General features: G+C 41.5%; 1 protein-coding gene across 1 annotated transcript in view; it reads right to left on the bottom strand.

Moving 5' to 3' along the window:
* Positions 1 to 15,936, bottom strand: part of NUP205 (nucleoporin 205) — a 77,732-nt gene extending 61,796 nt beyond the window's left edge. The window contains exons 1-7 of the mRNA XM_068972764.1: positions 15,909 to 15,936; positions 8,563 to 8,705; positions 7,159 to 7,330; positions 4,503 to 4,647; positions 3,958 to 4,117; positions 3,320 to 3,548; positions 987 to 1,151 (exon numbers count right to left, since the gene is read on the bottom strand). Coding sequence (XP_068828865.1) covers positions 987 to 1,151; positions 3,320 to 3,548; positions 3,958 to 4,117; positions 4,503 to 4,647; positions 7,159 to 7,330; positions 8,563 to 8,705; positions 15,909 to 15,936 — 1,042 coding nt within the window. The remainder of the gene's footprint in view (positions 1 to 986; positions 1,152 to 3,319; positions 3,549 to 3,957; positions 4,118 to 4,502; positions 4,648 to 7,158; positions 7,331 to 8,562; positions 8,706 to 15,908) is intronic.
* Between the last annotated feature and the right edge of the window lie 216 nt (positions 15,937 to 16,152).

Raw genomic sequence — 16,152 nt, 5'->3', positions numbered from 1 at the left:
TTTAATATAAAAAACACTCAGCCAAAGAAAAATCTGTAACGCAGAAAAAGCTTTCCACAGCCCACCTGGGAACAACATGAGACTAGTGAGCGAAATGTTCTGGAGTCACTCAATTGATAAGATACCAGAATCTGCTGACACTCTACAACTAGAAAACTGACGTGCATGCTCAGTCACTCACTCGTTTGCCACTTTTGCGACTCCAGGGACTCTAGCCCTCCCACCAGCCTCCTCTGTCCCTGGGATTCTCCAGGCAAGAGTACAGGAGTGGGTTGTCATTGCCTCCTCCAGGGGATCTTCCTAACCCATGGATCGAACCCATGTCTCCTGTGTCTCCTGCACTGACAAGCAGATTCTTTATCACTGTGCCACCTGGGAAGCCCATGGACTGTCAATTTTAATAAAACCTTTCCAAATTTACCATAAAAACCTACAGAAGTGACAATTTCAGGGGCTTCAAATGACAACAAAAGCTTATTTCTCATCCTGTTACAGTAAACCACTAGTATGATGATAAACCACGTGTATGATGAACATACACAGCAGAAGAGGATATGCTACAGTAGAAAATTGTTAGAAGTCAGAATTCCACATCCATTACTGACTGAACCAAATACCTCCTAATACACTGCATTTTAAAATCATGTTAGTTTTTAATCTGACACAATGTGAGAAAAATTTGTTTGTGAACAAACCCAAGAAGAAAAAGTTAAAATACATATATGTATGTTACACTGTCATTTTCAAATTTCAAACTCTTCAGGAAAAAATAAGCTAAAAGAGAATTATCACTAGCTACAAGAAAGGGAAAAAAAATTTTGAATAGTTTCTTTTGAGAGACAAGAAAAAAAGGAAAAGATTCATTCACCACAACTCTAAGTATCTCCCTAGGCTCATGTTTAGACATGTCAAATGTCACACCTTTTCTGAAATAGTAAATGCAGATACGTCGTTTCTCATAAGAAAATGACCTACAAGCGGTTTACCTGTCACATCAGGCAGCTGGGATATCCCCCTCAAGGCCAGGGCCCAGGCAAGTCTCACTGTGGCTTGCAGTCCTGGCAGCTTCCAAGGCTGTGAGTCTTGAAGGCGAGAGTGAATCGTTGCAATGTATTGTCTCTCTGTCAACAGTGGAAGTTGATGAATCATATCTGAAAACAAAAATAGACACTATACCAAAAAGTAGAGAAAATTTCCACTTTTGATGTATAGGAATGATATCTAAGAATAAGAAAGTCAGAGAATCCCTATAAAAAAAGACTAAACATTAATCTTTGAAATAAGTACACTATTGCAAAAACTGTACACAAACTAAAAATGAAAGAAATGACAATAATCCTAAATTTTAGTTTCATTGCTTTCAGTGTTTTTTTTGTTTAAGTGTTCTACTAACAAATTTGAAAAAAGTTAAACAGCCACTCATTTTTTTCTGTGCACAAATTCCAAAATATAAACCAAGGTTAAAGATTAAAGAACGATACTTTTACGAGGTAAATAATAGCCTGAATTTAAAATATTAAAAACAAAACCCTAATCAAAACAAAGCATGCCAATTGCAAACATGCATCTAGTCTGATTATAACATAAATGAAACAACCAAATAATTAAGGTATTTTCAATTATACTATGGGACTTCACAAAAGCACAAGGTCCCAAATCTAAAATAGTGGGAAACATCACTGATCACCTACGAATTTTATTTTACTTCATTGTTTTCTTATATTTTGTTTTGATGTCATTCTGTGAATAACTAGTTCAGTGGTTCCAACCTTAAACCAGGAAGAACACTTTCTTTAATTTTCTGTATTTTTAAAGTTTATGTCTACTATTATACATGAATTAGTAATTCACTACTCCCGTTAACAAAAGATTTCAACAAGTAATTAAGATGAGATAATCAAAATAAGTACCCTAAATGAATATCAAGCCTATGAAACTTCCCAGGCATTCATTCTATTTAGCATTTCAAAGTTCCAGCTTACAAACTTCCATTAACACAGCCAACATCTAGACTTAATTCTGTGCTTCATTTCATTCAATACAGGAAATCTGACCAATGCATTAACTGGCAGCGTTCCCATGAGTAGCACGGGTCAATGGACATGAGTCTGAGCAAGCTCCAGGAGATGGTGAAGGACAGGGAAGCCTGGCGTGCTGCAGTCCATGGGGTCGCAAGAGTCGGACATGACTGAGCGACTTAACTATGAAGCACAGGTGCTGCTTGTGATGTGACATGATGTATCAGCTGACAATTGACTGGAGGTACGGGATAGCTGTGTTACATAAGGCTTTCCTAACGGCTAGGGATGACCTCCAAAGACGAATGGGAACTGTCTGTGCTCTTCACATATCTAACAAAAGCAGACTGGGATGATACAATAAAGAGCGGACAGGGGATAACTGTTGGAATAATTACAAATATTTGTGACATTAAATGGGCTTCCCAGATGGCGCTCGTAGTAAAGAACCTGACTGCCAAGGCAGAAGACGTAAAAGAAGCAGGTTCAATCCCTGGGTTGGGAAGATCCCCTGGAGGGCGTGGCAACCCACTCCAGTATTCTTGCCTAGAGTCCCATGGATGGAGGAGCCTGGCAGTCAAAAGAGACGTGACTGAAGCGACTTACCATGTACGCATGACATTAAATAGCAATAATCTTCCTTTGTCAGAATCATTCTTAAGATCCTCAGCTCTAAGCAATAACTGTTTATAAGGTTGTTTAAGTTGTTTAGTCACTAAGTCATGTCTGACTCTTTTGTGCCTGCCAAGCTCCTCTCTCCATGGGATCTCCCAGGCAAGAATACTAGAGTGGGTTGCCATTTCCTTCTCCAGGGGATCTTCTCAACCCAGGGATCGAACGTTTATATCCTGCATTGCCAAATGGATTCTTTACTGCTGAGCCACCAGAGAAGCCTGTTTACAAGGTTAACAAGAGAAATTCTACCTACTTCACAAAAAACAACATCAAAAATGATATGTTACTAAAAATTATAGTCATCCTCCCGTAGAATGAAAGGTTTAAAACGTGAATAAATAACAAGCACGTTATGCATGCTTAATTCACACACACACACTGGAAATCCTTTAGCCACTCTTCCATTTCAAAATCCCAAACGATAAAAGAAACATCAAACGGGGTTGAAATTACTTTCACAATGTGATCTTATATCTAAATATTCAAATATGGATGAATTACACACAAAGGAATAAACTATACAATTTATATTTTAGTTGTTAGACTGTCACCTTTCTTAATTGTCATCTCCACAATTAAATCTGATTTTTTAAAATAAATGTATTAATGGATAGAAAGTTCACTACCATCACGTTCCTCTGTGCTTTCTTCTATAAAGCTGCTATCGAAGCAGTACAAAAGCGCCATAAGAAGACCCAGGTTCACTGCATCCAATGAGCCATTGGCCTCAACCGTCACTCTTTCCAAATGTCCAATAAGGAGGAGAGTGTCATCTTTGCCTAAAGGTGACTGGCAAGCCCAGGCGAAAAGGCTTTCTGCCAGAGACTGCCTGCACTCCTTGATAAGATCAGAAACCTAGAAATAAAGGTGAAGGTGAATGATTATCATTATAAATGAATTACTATGAAGCCTGATCTTATTCCAAAGTGTCAACCATCTATTATAAAGGTGAACTAAATAAATGTATCTGAGTCCGTAAGTGACCCTAAAATCTCAACTCTGCAATTCTGAACAAATCCTAACTCCAGTTTCCTCTACAGGATAACCAATTTCTTAAAGGCCTCATTCTAGAAAAAGTGCCAGCGTGGCACATAGTGACTAGAAAGAGGCTGAAACAAGTGCAAGTCAATTTCATGAACTCACCACACTTCAATATGTTATTAATTTTCTTACGCATGTATTAGAAGAATGTTCTGGTTGACACGACTTTTCTGCCTTCAAGATTTGACACAGACAACTATGAACTGACGCATTGAACACTTACCTCTTTCCGATGTTTTTCACTACCCAAACCTCTCTCACGCTGCAGTTTCTCAAACTCATTGTTAACATCAATCTGTGACACCAGAGTAAGAACTTTGTAAGTCAATCCTTGCTCCATCAGCTCATCAGTAAACCGTGTGGTCATAGAAACCAGCTCCGGACTGTGATAAAAAATCAAGTTACAATGAATGATAGCGTTTAAACTTCCTCATCACATGGATATAGCAAATACTCTTTTGACAATAATGTTGGATAACTGGAAACAACCAGGATGAGTTATAACCTAGCTCTTTTCATTCTTTTCAGATCACTGTATTTCAGTAAACGTTTAACCATAAATAACTGAGTAATATTTCATTTGTAAATGAAATAAAGCAGGTTTAAACTGTTGTGTTATTCCTAGCACAACAAGGAAGGGTTTATTACTCAACTTATGTTATACACTTTACTTCAATTATACATACCAGAGAGAAAGTTTTGTTTCTAAAATTATAATTCTTCAAGCAATTTCTAATTAAGCCCTGAAATCCTAGAATGCAAACAGACCTGAGTTCAAGGGTCCATGTCTTTCCTCGTCGGGACTGTACCAAGGCTTTCAGGGAATTTGCAATGCACCGCTTTCCATCCCAGTATAAAAGAACAGCTACTAATCCTCTGGTGAGGCCAGGAAAATGTGGCTGTTGGTGCTCTCCTGGAAAAGGAAGTTGAGAAATAATTTAGGAAGTAAACATGTATGTGTTTAGGCTGCGACAAAAATCATGATACCAATGCTCAGTTCAAAGAAATTATGAAATCTCAGGGTCATGTATGGATGTGAGAGTTGGACTGTGAAGAAGGCTGAGCGCCGAAGAATTGATGCTTTCGAACTGTGGTGTTGGAGAAGACTCTTGAGAGTCCCTTGGACTGCAAGGAGATCCAACCAGTCCATTCTGAAGGAGATCAGCCCTGGGATTTCTTTGGAGGGAATGATGCTGAAGCTGAAACTTCAATACTTTGGCCACCTCATGCCAAGAGTTGACTCACTGGAAAAGACTCTGATGCTGGGAGGGATTGGGGGCAGGAGGAGAAACGGACGACAGAGGATGAGATAGCTGGATGGCAGCCCCGACTCGATGGACTTGAGTCTGAGTGAACTCCGGGAGTTGGTGATGGACAGGGAGGCCTGGCGTGCTGCGATTCATGGGGTCGCAAAGAGTCGGACATGACTGAGCTGAACTGAACTGGAGGGGCCCTACCTCAGGGTTTAAGGGGCTCTACTTCAAACACCTATCCATTGTTTTATTCTTTCAGATAAAATCTTTCAAATATTTTTAAGACTCTTCCCCTAGCAAACTAAGTAACCTTTTCTTATGTTTCAACGTTTACTTGCTCTTTTGCACTACTCCCCTCTGCGTAAATTCTGCTTTGTCTTTTCTGAACAACCTTGCCCACAGCTTCATTTCCTATGGTTTTCTTCTGCCCTTGGTCCAGTCACTCCTACACTCTCCTCCCTTCTCTTCCCCAAATTCATCTCACTGCCTCACAGTTCTTACAGGCGACTTCTTCTGCCTGGATGTCCTTTGTCTTCCGAGTGAGCACCTACTCCACCTGACAGATGCCTAATTACTTTCAACGACCTCTGCAAGCCTCGTGATCTCTGTGGACTTCTCTACAACAACCTGAGGTCAATTTAAACATCTCCCCACTGGGCCATCCCCAAACTTTGCATGAATGCACTTAATGGGTCACAATTACTGGTTTCTATGTCTTTCTCAGTTATTAGACTATCAGAGACTGAACTGAACTGAATAACTTCACTTATAATAACTTATAAGCTAGTTGAGGTTTTATTCATCTTTATATCTCTGGAATCTTAACACAGTGCCTGACCCATAATATGCACAGGAAAAATATTTGGTAAATGAAGTTTTGAATTAAACTCACAACTGGAGCATGCCCAGTTAACATCTCCATCACAGAATGGGAAAATGACCTTAGTCATTCTCAATATCTTACTTCTTCTAATGCAACCTTAGGTCAAAAGCCAGATATTATTCTGGCAGCTGCATGGTTATCTTCAGCCATATTAGACTGTCTTTCCATTAAAATGTCCACCTGGCTTCTTCACATGGCTCCCCAGCTATGACTGAAATGAACTACTTATTTTACGGAAATTTCAATCTTTTCTCTATATAGCAGCAGGACAAATAATTTCAGTTTTTCCAGATTCTATAACTCTTATGCTTAAAGCCCCTGCCAACAACTTCCCACTGCAATTGGAATAAAATCCTAACAATTTTTACAGCCTGCAAGACTATGATCTGACTCCTTTGATGTCCTTGCCCTCTTTCGCTCTCACCCTAATTCATGATGTTCTGGCCACTGTGGTCTTTTTGTCCTTTGGCAGGCCTTTGCTCTCACCTCATGCTCTGCAATCCCTGGAACACCCTTCCTCAACAACTCTGGTATCTCGTCATCATATAGGTTCCAGATCGAATGCTCCAATCTCAGAGAGGCCTTCCCTTAGTATACTCCTTACACAGTTCCCTCTACCAGCCCCCATCTCTATCCCACTGCCTTGTTTTACTTCCTTCCTAGAACTCAGTATTATTGAAATTATTTTATCTTTACCTAGGAACTTCCCTAGTGGTTCAGATGGTAAAGAGTCTGCCTTCAGTGAGGTAGACCTGGGTTCAATCCCTGAGTCGGGAAGATCCCCTGGGGAAGGAAATGACAACACACTCCAGTATTATGCCTGGAGAATTCCATGGATGGAGGAGCCTGGCAAGCTATAGTCCATGGGGTTGCAAAGAGTCAGACCCGACTGAGCAACTTCACTCAGTCATGAATATTCTTTACCTATTCATTGTCCGAATCACCCCCTCAAAAAGAAACGCCAAAAAAGCAGTGACCTTACCTTCTTACTCATTGTACGACAAGAAATGCTCTGTGCTATAAAAACGTCTGAGATGCAGTCAGCTATTCTTTGCGAGTCAATGACAGAGAAAAAGTCTATCTTAAAACAGTTAAATTTCCAACAACTTTGACCACTAAACTAAAGCCTTCCCATTAGTCAAAGATAAACAAAAGGCAATATTGTGAATATGAAATAAACTGCATCTTTAGAAACTACTGTGGAATCTAAATGGTGTAATATTTGAAATCACAAGTGAATAATTTTATATGTATGTACTGCCTTACCATAGGTTAACTGTCAACCCACCAGCCAAAAGAAGTTCAACAGCTGCCAGTTCTCCAATATCAAAAAGGTCACTGAGGATAAACGCCTCTTTAATGAGCTGTTCGGGAAGAAGTCGGGTTCCCTGTTGACCCTGAATGGCAACTCCCTCTGTGCTGGCTTTCTGAACCTTCTCATGTTGTTGAACGTTTTTTGGCTACAAGAGTAAAAATAAATAAATAGGATCATTTCATGAAAATGGCACATGGAAACAAGGTGTAAAACTGTTACCTAGAGAAGTTCATTCACAAAGCAGTCTGGTAAGAAGACAGACAGTATTTCTTATCATATGATCTACAGTTAGGACTTTATGAGGTAACATTTTACATCCCTTTCAACTTTTTACACTCTGATTACCTTCTCAATAACTATTTCTGCTCAACTCGGAAAGGCTGAGAAATCACACAAAACAGCATCCAGCTTTTCAAGTGTCTAAGGAACTTTCCAATCATATCTTTAAGAAGTATAAAAACAATGAATCTTCAAGTGGAAGACAGCAAATGGAAATGAATTGCTGAATTAAATAGGAGGATTAATGATAGTTTGTTTGTATGTTATTTTAAAATGTAGTCTTATTTGCAAAAAGATTTACCTGCAAATATTTAACACATAACATAGTACAGAATTACTTGATGGGCCATAAAATCTTAGGTATTTCTACACTGAAAAAGCCCATATAGTCATTTAATCCACCTTCTCTATTTGCAGAAGGGAAAAACTCATGCCCAGAGAAGTCAGGTGGCTTGCCTATGGTCACACAACTCTTCAGTGGGAGAGCCAAGACGGGAACTCAGTTCAACTGGCTCCCAGGCCAGGGCTCTTTCTGGTAAGACAAACCCATAAATAGCTCTTAGATGGCCTTGCTAGTGTATAAAGAAAACTGTCAAACAGCAGGGAAAGGAGTTTCCAAATATGAACCCCCCACCGCTGAAGTAATCTACTCCTCATTGAAAAGTATGTCAAGATGCAGTGATTAACGATATGTAAGAATTAACTCGTTCAGTTAACACAACTTACACAACGTTATAAAGAATTAAAATGTTGAAGTGTACCTAGAAATAAATAAAATAATCAACCTTACTAAGCTTAGATGGATTAACTGCAAGTTAGAAATTCCAAAAAGGCTTCTATTTCCAGAATATGTAGACCTTCCAAAATCGTATTCAAATACTATCAGGATACCTGCTCGTTAGAATTAAAAGCTATATTAACTTCCATGGAGAACAGAAAGAATAATTGCTCCTAGGAAATTTCCATCTTTAGAAAAAACTTGAATCAACAGACTAGAACAAGTAACATATTGCATTTAAATGCATTAAGAATTTACTTGCTCCTTCAATCTTGAAAGGAAAAAGCAAATTCAAGAAGCAAAAAAAGAAAATCTCCTACAGGGTTTTTGAACAATGAGATGAAGTCAGGTTTGTGCTTCTTCAAAATCATGTCAAGGAGGTGGACCGCTTCAGGTTGTCTTCTCCAAAGAGCATTCCCCACAGTCTGCCAAATGTCTTTGTAAGGGCCCCACAGACTAGCGGCTTAAAGGAAAAATAAATAAAATCAGCATCAAGTAGAACATACATTTGGAAAAGAAGGCAAAGTTATTGTCTACACACTTTAGTCACACTCACAGAAACTTTTAAATATAAGGAATTACATATACAACCCAAACATTAATATAAAAGAGTATTAGAACTCACAAGCAATAACACAGACATCATTTTACCCACCTTAATATAAAGTAAATCCTGACTTTTCATGTTTGGGAACACATGTAAGAATTAAAGATTTTAAAATTTAATAAAAAAAAAAATAAATAAAAATAAGCCTTTAAACTAAAAAAAAAAAAAAATAAAAAAAAATAAACTGAAGCATTAGTGGAACCTGGTTTTGTCACTTTATTAGTTATGTGACATGCAGTGAGAAACTAACCTCTCTGAATTTCAGTTTCCTTATATACAAAATAGGGACATCACCTGCTTCTTACGGTTGAATCGACTAAGGATAAACTAAGTAAAACACACAACACTGTGTCTGGCATATCACAATCACTCAATAAATGTAACTGCCTTTCCTTCCCTCTCTATCATCCAGAGGAAAAGCAGGAATGGGAGGAGGAGGAACCAGAGTCTGTAAAACTTAGAAGCTGAAAAAAAGTATTTTACTTTGGCTGGGACACTAGCTGTTAAAAAACAGCACAGAAATACAGAATTCTTCTGTAAACTCATTTAATAAAGGATCACATTGTTCTTTGTAAAGATACTAAGAATAAGAAGTAATACTTACAGAGCTCTTGCTATGTGCTACTAAGTACGGTTTGAAAAAAATGACACAGAAGCCCAAAGTTTCTGTTTGCAAACAATCAGACATAGTACCCCTATATGTTAATAAAGACTCTGAAAGGGAAACTAACCAAAACCACTCACTCACTCAACTGATGCACTAACTATAGCTCAAATCGTGAACAGTGGGCTGCAAACATGTTTAACTGATATCTAAGAAAACACAAATCCCACTAAAGTCACCAGGACAGTCAGAAAGACATGCAAGATAACTGTAACCTAACTAAATGCATTACAATCTTATGAACAGTGTTGTCAGAAGGCAGCAAAGTACTGTGCAAATTTTTTTAAAGGGATGTGCAAGAAAGTAAAAGTTGCAAAGTCATGTCCAACTCTGTGACCCTATGGACTATGCAGTCCATGGAATTCTCCAGGCCAGAATACTGGAGTGAGTAGCATTCCCTTCTCCAGGGGATCTTCCCAACCCAGGGATTGAACCCAGGTCTTCTGCATTGCAGGTGGATTCTTTACCAGCTAAGCCACAAGGGAAGCCCGATGTGCAAGAAGAGGACAGACTAAACCAGTCAAGCTAGAGCATTCATTCATTGTACTGAGGACCTTCCATGTGCCAGGGACTATACAGCAAGCAGAACAGACAGGATCCCTGGGCTTATAGAACTTATACATTGATGAGAAAGACAGGCATTAAATGAGAATTCAAAACACAACTAACAGTCTAATGAAAGGTATGATGAAGAAGTAGAGTCCTATGAGAAGATACAAAAGGAAGCATCTAACTTGATGTGATGGCAGGGAGGAAGTTGTGTGTCAGGTCTTTGCTATGGGGATATGAGCGAATGGGGATCACCTGTCTCGACCTTACATAGAGAACAATCACCCAACTCCCAGCTTTGCTTTTCCCACCTTGACTCTAAACTTGCCCAATCTTCTGATGGAAAATACAGCATGTCATATAAACTTTCCAGAATAAAATGTGCTCAGGAAATGAGGACCCACGCAGATGTACTTCCCACTAAAGATCAATTAATTGACATACTGGTTTACATATCTGTCTGAGGGTGAGTAGAGAAAATAAATTACTGGCATCTACTTGACTCTGGATACTACTAACAAATATCACAGCTCCAGGCCTGGTAAGATGAGGACCCGACCCTGGATCCTGGTGACTGCCTATGAGGGGCCAGCTGGATGGTGGCTACCTGACTTCCCTAGAGATTATTTCCTTGGCTCTTTCCAGCTGCTGAGGACAGAGCAGGTTTGAGCCTTGTCGTCCTGGCCAAGATGGAACTTTTCCCATTAGTAAATGGGCAAGTTTCAAGTAGTAGATGACAAAATGCATGTATCCTCAGTCACTCACTCGTGTCTGATTCTTTGAGACCTGGTGGACTATATCCCTCTATCCATGGGATTCTCCAGGCAAGAATACTGGAGTGGTTGCCATTTCCTTCTTGGCAAGGGATCTTGCCAACTCAGGGATTGAACCTGCATCTCCTGCACTGGCAGGCAGATTCTTTACCACTGAGCCACATGGGAAGCCCCAGAAGACAAAATAAACCTAGACAATGGTGTGATGGACAGACTAACTAGAATATGAAGCGTCAGGACCCAAGGATGATCAGTAGGTAAGTTACTCATGAGGTGATGGAACCTTAAGCAGGATGAGGGCAGGAAAACAGAAAGGTGAGAGCTGTTGGTAGAGTCAGAACTGGCTCCTGACTGGCACAGGGTATGAAGGAAAGTTATCGAAATTGACTTGTAGGAACTTCCTCGTGGTTCAGTGGGTACGGCTCAGTGCTCCCAAAGCAGGGGGCCCAGGTTCAATCCTTGGCCAGGGAACTGAGTCTCACATTTGGCAACTAAGACCCAAAGCAGCCAAATTAAAAGAAATAAATAATTTTAAAAAAAAGAAAACTGACTTGTAGGCAAATGTGAAGTCACCTTACCACAAGTATTTTTAAAATCTGACAAAAAGCTAACAAAAATAGACTGTCTGTAAAAATAATACTTAATAGAACCTCTGATGAATGATTCTTCGCAGTATATACAGCTTAAATAAGTTCAGTGAATTCTAGAGAAAATTCTACTTCCCTCCTTTTAACAGATCAAAAATCCCACCTATTCACTCATTCATCATGGACTAGGTATGCATAAGCTCGCAGTGTAGTGGGGAAGCACATTTCCCACAGAGTCACACTTCAGGGCAATCTCCAATATGGAGTAAGGGCTATGACAGTGAAGCACCCAGGGCAAAGACCCCACAATAGAGGAATGTGACCTTGCCGGGGAGATCAGGGAAGGCAAGGATGCACTGAGCAAGAGATGGTTATTAGGCTGAAATGCGAAGGATAAAAGGGGGAGTGGAAGGTGGCAGACATAACACTCCAGGAAAAAAGGACAACACATGGGTTCCCAAGGCAAGAGGAAATGCTGCATTCTCAAACTGCAGAAAACGCCAAGAGAGCCAGAGTACCAAGAGGGTTCGCAAGGGGGGCAACTGGCACACCATGCAGGGCTGACTAGCTCCTGCTAAGGATTTTGGTCTTACCCTTGAAGATCAGTGAGAAAAAGATCTCACATGTCTGCTGGACTTACTGAAACTGAAAAGTATGTAAAAGTTGACAGCCGTTTAGGAGGATGGGAACAGACTAGAGAGGCTTCCCTGGTGGCTCAGCAGGAAAGAATCTGCCTGCCAAGGCACAAGATGCAGGTTCAATCCCTGCATTGGGATGATCCCCTGGAGAAGGAAATGGCAACCCACTGCAGTATTCTTGCCTGGGAAACCCTATGGACAGAGGAGCCTGGCGGGCTTCAGTCCATGGGGTCACAAAGAGTCTCATGCAACTTAGTGACTAAACAGCAACAAAAGACTAGAGTGGGTGGAGGAGAAGGTATGGAAACAGTCAGTGAACACTGCTGAATGTTTGAAAGATCTGACTGTGAAGAGGAGCAAGAGGACAGTAACTGGGGTGCAGCATGAAATCAAGAAAGAGGGCACTTAGTGGAAAGAAAAGGAACAAGACACAGAGGCAAATCGACAAGAGGAGGGAGTAACAGGGATAAGGCTGTAAAGGGTAGGCTCTACCTTAGACAGGAAAACAGGGAAACTGACTCAAGGGTGTAGCTATACCTACCTTTGTAGGTTTAAGGGTGAAAAAGGAGTTCATGCCTTTTGGCTTCTTTCTGTGTGACTAGGAGACTAAGGGATCAGTTGGAGGTTAAAGATTTGATGAGCGTGGAAAAGGTCTGAAATAGACAATGCTATGAACAGGACAGGGGTGACCAGACAGCCCTCCAAGGATTGTCAGTGTTAATGGCTGCTTACTCACAAGCCTATAGGTCTACTCAGCCAGGCTGACATGGGTCACAATACTAGTAAACCACGCAGCTGAAACTCAAGCATAGGTCTTTGAACTCTACAATCTACTTTTTTCCCTTTCTACAATTCTAAGATGTTTAAGTTTTTCCTTGAACCATGATTAAAAAGCGCATAGCATAGAATTTTCCATCTTAAATGTTTTTAAGTATGCAGTTCAGTAGCATTAAGAGCAATCATACTGTTGTATAACAGATCTCCAGAACTATTTCATCTTGCAAAACTGAAATTTTGTACCTGTTAAACAAGCCCCCATTTCCCCCTCCCCTCAGCCTCTGGCAACCAACATTTTTTGCTTCTGTGAGTGTGACTACTTTCAATCCCTCACATAAGTAGAATTATACAGTATTTGTCTTTGTTACTGGCTTACTTCATTTAGCAGAAAGTCTTCAAGGTTTATTCATGTTGTAGCATAGGACAGGATTTCCTTTTCAAAGCTGAATAACATTCCATTATAGATGTACAGACCACAGTATTTACCCATTAACTTGTCAACGGGCATTTGGGTTACTTTCCTGGACATCTTTTTTTTCTTTTTAATATTCTCCTGGGACTTCCCTGGTGGTTCAGTGGCCAATACTCCACACTCCCAATGCAGAGGGCCGGGTTTGATGTCTGGTCAGGAACTAGATCACGCATGTCACAACTAAAGATCTCGCATGCCACAACTAAGACCCAGTGTAGCCAAATAAATAAATAAGTATATATATATATATATATATATAAAATTTCTCCTGACTCAGCTCTTAAAAATGTTTCCTTTCTACGTGGCCAATTAAACACTTCTGCCACAAGACATTATTATACAATGTATACTCTTTGCAGCTGTTGGCAACAGCATTTTCCTTCAATGATTTATGTTTAAGAATAGCAACTTACAATGAGTATATACTAAAGAAAAGTATGCTGCTAAGTCACTTCAGTCGTGTTCGACTCTGTGAGACCCCATAGACAGCAGCCCACCTGGCTCCCCTGTCCCTGGGATTCTCCAGGCAAGAACACTGGAGTGGGTTGCCATTTCCTTCTCCAATGCATGAAAGTGAAAAGTGAAAGTGAAGTCGCTCAGTCGTGTCCGACTCTTAGCGACCCCATGGACTGCAGCCTACCAGGCTCCTCCATCCATGGGATTTTCCAGGCAAGAGTACTGGAGTGGGTTGCCATTGCCTTCTCCAAAGAAAAGTATATAACCACACGTATAACATGCAAGACTTGTTTTAAGTTTATATCTGGGTGGGAGGACAGGACAGCAATATTAGGAAAGTAACTTCACTGCTAACATTCAGATACATGAAAATACTATGTAATGAAATGAATTAGGTTTTGCTTAAGTAGGGCTTCCCTGGTGGCTCAGACCGTGGAAAACATCTGCTGTAATGCAGGAGACCTAGATTCAATCCCTGGGTCAGAAAGATTCCTTGGAGAAGGGAATGGCAACCCACTCCAGTATTCTTGCCTGGAGAATTCCATGGACAGAGGAGCCTGGTGGGCTGCAGTCCACAGGGGTTGCAGTCAGACATGACTGAGTGACTAACATTTTCACAAGTAGGTTCACGTAGAAATTTAAGTATCAAAGACTGGCTTCAAGTTGGGGGCGGGGGGAAGACTGGCTTTAAATCATTAGCTGTATAACCTTCAAGTAGTTAAGCACTCTAAGACTCTTATTTCCAAATCTGTAAAATGATGTATTTAATACCAACCCCGGAGCTGTATGGGACTAAATGAAACACAACTCTAGGTCTAGTGCCTGGGAAAAGGAGGTGCTCAATAAACAGAATTCATTATTACAAAATAATTTATCATAGAGGTTCTGGAAGGGTTTGATTTACAAAAGTCAGATTTAGACAAGTTTTCAAAAATATCAGTCATGTGAAAAGAATAAGTGAAAAGTGAAAGTGGCTCAGCAGTGTCCGACTCTTTGCAACCCCACGGACTATATACAGTCCATGGAATTTTCCAGGCCAGAATACTGGAGTGGGTAGCTGTTCCCTTCTCCAGAGGATCTTCCCAACCCAGGGATCGAACCCACACTGCTTGCAGGCGGATTCTTTACCAGCGGAGCCACCAGGGAAGCCCATGAAAAGAATGTATAAGCAACAAGAAAACACCGTACAGAGACGGAAAGAAAAGGCGCCCAGAAAAAGAGTCCTCTTGAGTGAAATGCCCTACAAGCATTTACTACACAGATGTGCTCTTAACTACCCATGAAGCTCAGCACGGCTTAATCAAGGTATTCTAAGCAGGAAATTCTTTATTTACCAGGCACGTTCCCGGTGCCACAGCACTTCTGGCATCCCTGGCCCGCCCGCTAGGCGCCAGCAGTGCATCCCAGGAATTGTGACAAGCAGAATGCACCCACTCTTTCAAACGCCCAGGTGGAGACACGGGGGGTGGGGTGGCGGGGGGTACGCGCCCGACTGAGAATTGACAAGAGAACCCAAACCAAGTCCTCCAAACTTTCTTCTCTCTCTTCTAGATTCTGCCCGTCCCCGACGGTCTACTGCATCCAGGCACGGGCCACAAAAGCCAAGTCGGGAGTCACGGCCCTCTGGACCACCTTCCGGATTGCAGGCTTCATAACCAAGGGACCTCGCTTTCTGTAGAACTACCCATCCACCCACCCAACCTAGAGGGGCCCCAGAGACTATTTTGAGGTGGGAGTTTTCATTTTAAGCCTGCGCTCGTGGCTGAAAAATATCTCTGGTCTCCTGGCCCCACTGAAAGAGACTTGCAAGTCCTGCAGGAATTCGGACCGGAGACACATACTGGGATAGGGAGTGGAAGGCACTAGACTAGGCCCTGGTTATGAGAACTGCCCATCCTGTTCCAGTGGACCAAGCCTCCCTGTCTCGAGCCTTAAGACCCAATTCTAGGGCTAGAGCCGCGGTGCCGACACGCGCCATTCAAACTGGGGAGGGGCGGGACTCCAGCCCCGGAGCTAAGGACAAGCGGGCACTTATGCACAAGGGGGGGTCCTGGACTCCGAGAAAACTCACTACCTGGGTCTCTCCCTAAAGGACCGGTCAGCACCCTGCCCACAGCTTGCATTCTGACCCGGCCGCACCTACCCGAATTTACCGCCAACAGCGTCGCCATCTTGGAGGCGCAATAACGGAGCCCTCCTGCCGCACGAAAGCCCCAGAAGAGAGTGAGGCTGCCCGGGGCGACGCCTGATCGGGAAGGTACCACGCTGTCCCTCTCGAACTGCACTCTCGACCGACCCAGGCGTACGGATACTCGAAAATCTGCTCTGAGTCACAGACGTCAATTTTCGCTGGGATTATTCCCATTCAAGTAAAGGCGAGGGCAACT

This window comes from Capricornis sumatraensis, chromosome 5 (assembly GCF_032405125.1).
Source record: "Capricornis sumatraensis isolate serow.1 chromosome 5, serow.2, whole genome shotgun sequence".
In the NCBI taxonomy this organism is placed as follows: Eukaryota; Metazoa; Chordata; class Mammalia; order Artiodactyla; family Bovidae; genus Capricornis; species Capricornis sumatraensis.
The sequence above is the reverse complement of the archived record's forward strand: the minus strand, read 5'-3'. Positions and strand labels throughout refer to the sequence as shown.